The following is a 3,884-nucleotide window of genomic DNA, read 5'->3' as shown; positions in this document are numbered from 1 at the left end:
CATCTTTGATATTTTAGTGTGCTATAATATTTATGAAATTATAAGCGACAATTATGTATTGAGATTAGCAAACCATATGATTTGTTTACATGTTTTTTATTTTTAAGATAATACTTGGAAGTGTAAAATAGCAATCATATGTGTGTACATAACCAATTGATTAATTGGTCAACTAATTTATCTTTCTAACTACCCATGATTATCTGTGTGTGTGTATAAACATATAAACATATCTCGAAATTTTAAAAATATAATAAGGGACGTACTATACTATATAATTTCTTTAAAAAATGGTTATCATTTGGAAGCAAATCTGATTTTTACTAACAGCTATTATTCTATATTTACACTCTCTGTCCCTCCATTCAAATCTACCTTATACGAATAGGAGAGAGTGAGTGAGAAACCGAGATTCGTGATCACGAGAAAGAAAAGGAAGATGCAGTAAAAGAGCGGGCGGCAGTGAAAAGGCGGAGGCGGGAAGGAGGGGTTTCGAAAGACAAGGCGGGGAGCAGAGTGGCGGGAAACCCTGGTTCCCCGCCACATTTTCATAATCCCCGTTGTTCCTGGTCGCGCGGTGGCTCATTTGAAAATTATGTGCTCGTCGTCATTGCGCCTTTTTTCTGAGGCAATGATCCCTAGAAAGCAATTATTCATCACTACCCCAAGTGAGCTCATCGCATTGAATTCGCTGTGCCAAATGTTTTTCGTCAATCTTCGCATTTCCGTTCGTCTGAGCTCCTCTCAATGCCGTTACTCTGTCTGTGACTCGGAGGCGGTGGATTTGCTTAGAGTCATTGCGGATGTTATTGAGCGGTGGCTTGAAGCGGGAAACCTGGTTGCGGCTCTGCGAGTTGTGGGTTTGTGGTTGCGACGACTCGGGGGTGATGCACTTGCGGTAGAGAGCTTCGGATGGTTTTGAGCTTTTTGAACTAAGCCGCCGCGCCTGAGTTTGTGTTAAGCATCTCATTAGTGACTCTGGGTCTTTCTTTGATATGGTTGCGGACGTTGAGGAGATCAGCTATGCATCAGAGTTTGAGCATAGAGTTGTAAGGCTTCTGGACTGCTTTCGCTCACCTGGGTCGATGTGTGCTAGCGTTTGGAGTACATAGTTTGTTTGTTTTGCAGTCTCTCACGAACTTTGAGAGAATCTCAATCTTTTGCTGCGGATCATTTTCTGAGGAACATAGTCACAATTGGTTTGTGAAGCGCGTGTTCTTGTTGCGCTTGGTGTTGGAATGGGAGGGAGGCAAGTATGAGACGATTCTCATCTCTTTCCCGTTTGTAAGCGTATCATCATGTTGAAGTAAGTATGGACGGGTGCTGAGGCTGTGTAACTACATATTCGAGAGGTGGAGGAGAAATGTTATCAATCCTGTAATCCTGCCGACAGCCATGGTTAGGGAGACAAACCCTGGAGCTTTCTACGACAAGCTTCGGAAGGCTGTTGCGACATCGGTTGGATCCCCGCTACTGATATTCCCATCTGCCTCGGATGTGGATTCCCTTTGTGCCCTGAAGATCGTCACTAACCTCTTAGTGCAAGACTCAGTACGTTACTCTGTCTACCCAGTTGCAGGATTTCAGAGTATCCAGAGTCTTGCGGGTCGGTCGCTCAGGTCGGAGGATGACTCCATCGTGGTTTTTCTAATCAACTGGGGCGCCTCCCGCAATTTGCTTCAGCTGCTGCAGCTTGGATCGAAAGCACAGGTGTTTGTGGTGGATAGTCATCGACCCATTCATTTGCACAATTTGAGTGACCTGAACCCTCAAGTTACGATCTTGTTCACACACGACGATGAGACGCAGTCCGATACGCCATATGGGTTTCCTCTCTACAGGTTGTCCAGCTTCATTTCTACCAATGATTCAAATCTTGATGTTTATGAAGACTCGGAGTCGGACTTAGACTCAGATTCGGATTCTGACGATGATGGGAGGAGGAGGAAGAGACGGAAGAAAAGCTATAACGATGGAGACGATGAGCAACGTCGAGAAGAGGAGCTTCTCAAGGCCGAATATTACAGGATGGGATGCTTTCATGGCCGTCCATCTGGGTGTCTTATGTTCGACATAGCCCATACTCTGCACAAGAACACAAATGAGCTCCTTTGGCTGGCGGGAGTGGCGCTGACGGACCAATTTGTACATGAACGATTGAGTAAAGAGAGATATGATTCTACCCAAAGCGAGCTTGAAGGGTTTGTAGCGTTGGCTGGCAATTTCGAGAGCAGCACCAGTGTCACCCTAAAGGATGGGACGCGAGTCCGTGCGCCAGATGTGTCGAGGATCATTTTCGACGAGGAGCCTCGTCTTATGCTGCTCAGGGAGTGGAGTTTGTATGAAGCCATGATGTGCTCCTTCTACGTAGCCCCCAAGCTGAAAACATGGGGCGACAGTGGCTTGAAAACCATGAAGCTCTTGATTGCCAAGATGGGAATCTCCCTTGCAGAGTGCCAGCAGCAGTACCAGTACATGAAGAACGAGACTAGGAAAGGATTGAAACAAATGTTAGAGAAAGTAGGAAAAGACGCGGGCCTAGGTGATTTGTACTTCAGAAACTTGTACAGGTTTCATGGGTATAACGATCAAGTATCAGCAGCGGATGTGGTGTATGGTGTCACAGCTCTATTAGAAGCTTCCACTACAGATATGAAGAAAGACTGGACGGATAATTTCTGTACAGCCCTTGAAGCCCTCTCACCTGATAAGTGGGATCATTTGCGAGCAGGGATGCAGCTCGCAATTAAGGTGCAACGAGCTTGTATGAGTATTGGTAGCGCTGCTATTGTAAAGAAAGGTGAAATCAAGATGTGTAAAGCCTTCAGGTATGTGAGTCTTCACAGGAACACCCAGTAACTGATGAAACTATGGTACTTTGTAGATTGCTTTATTTGTGTAATAATATACGTTCCAACTGTATTTCCGAAGTGGCATGGGGTATCTCCAGCTCAAGCTTTATAACGCACTCTGTTTCGTGAAATTGAGTAGCACCCTCTAACCCATTCACTTGCGAACTTCGCTCTAGGTATTTTGAACTTCCCAAGTGTGTAGACGCTGAGCTATTAGCGCATCCGCTTTCTCTGACGAAGCTCTGCTACTTCGTCATGGATTCTTTGAAGGAGCAAGGCCGGGCAGTGAAACCCATGATATGCTATGGGATCATTCCAGGGCCGGCGAATGAGGCTCTTATTGTAGGTGTATCCCACAGGCCACGTCTTGGAGCTACTAATGGAAACAGGTTTGGCTTGGTCTTTAGAGCCATAGCTGAGAAAATTGGATCAAATTTTAGCCACGATGCATTTGAGTCGTCGTGGATTCATTTACCTTCTGATGACGTGACACGGTTCATGCAGGAACTGCAATCTTCACTAGCCAGTTATAATTCACTATGAAACTAGCTGGCGACGAGTGAGGAAGTAGTAACCAGCATTAGAACTCGCAGTATAGTTGCCAACATGTATGCACTAGATTCTTAACCTAAACCTGTATTAGAATCTGTTGTCCTTCCCTGATAGCAATTTTTGCAGGTGGGTGCACTGGACCCTCTCATGTAGTTTTGTTGTAATCCCGATGCTCAATCGGATTTTCCTGCTCAAGAATGTCAATCTAATTAAATTCAAGGACTTTTCACTCATGAAGGCTATCCACAGTGTACAAGGCGATTCTACAGTGCCACTGTCAATTAGTGATATTAGTGATACCACTTGTCCTTAAGCAGGTGGGACGAAAAGAGCTTGTACAGAAATACAACCTCGGCATGGCAGAGAAATTATTTGTATTAAATTATCTTGAGATTTTTCATGACACTGGTTCCTGGGATTTTAACGTACACTAGATTAAACAGATGCTAAAATCTTTTAAGACATGCATAGTAATAGACT

The 3,884-nt window shown here is 44.6% G+C and overlaps 1 protein-coding gene across 1 annotated transcript; it reads left to right on the top strand.

The window, feature by feature from the left end:
• Positions 1 to 786: 786 nt before the first annotated feature.
• On the top strand, positions 787 to 3,637 carry LOC112275547 (uncharacterized). Its single transcript, XM_024506001.3, has 2 exons — positions 787 to 2,828; positions 3,029 to 3,637. The coding sequence occupies exons 1-2, from the start codon at positions 1,396 to 1,398 to the stop codon at positions 3,393 to 3,395; spliced, it is 1,800 nt and encodes a 599-aa protein (XP_024361769.1). The 5' UTR covers positions 787 to 1,395; the 3' UTR covers positions 3,396 to 3,637.
• Positions 3,638 to 3,884: the final 247 nt, after the last annotated feature.

Source organism: Physcomitrium patens, chromosome 23 (assembly GCF_059467195.1).
Source record: "Physcomitrium patens ecotype Gransden chromosome 23, ASM5946719v1, whole genome shotgun sequence".
NCBI classification, from domain to species: domain Eukaryota; kingdom Viridiplantae; phylum Streptophyta; class Bryopsida; order Funariales; family Funariaceae; genus Physcomitrium; species Physcomitrium patens.
This window is presented reverse-complemented; position numbering and strand designations above follow the sequence as displayed.

Bases quoted from the DNA above. Each gene is read 5' to 3' on its own strand.
- LOC112275547 (XM_024506001.3), top strand. From the start codon at position 1,396: ATGGTTAGGGAGACAAACCCTGGAGCTTTCTACGACAAGCTTCGGAAG. The intron at 2,829-3,028 runs GTATGTGAGTCT...ACTTCGCTCTAG, and splicing joins AAGATGTGTAAAGCCTTCAG to GTATTTTGAACTTCCCAAGT.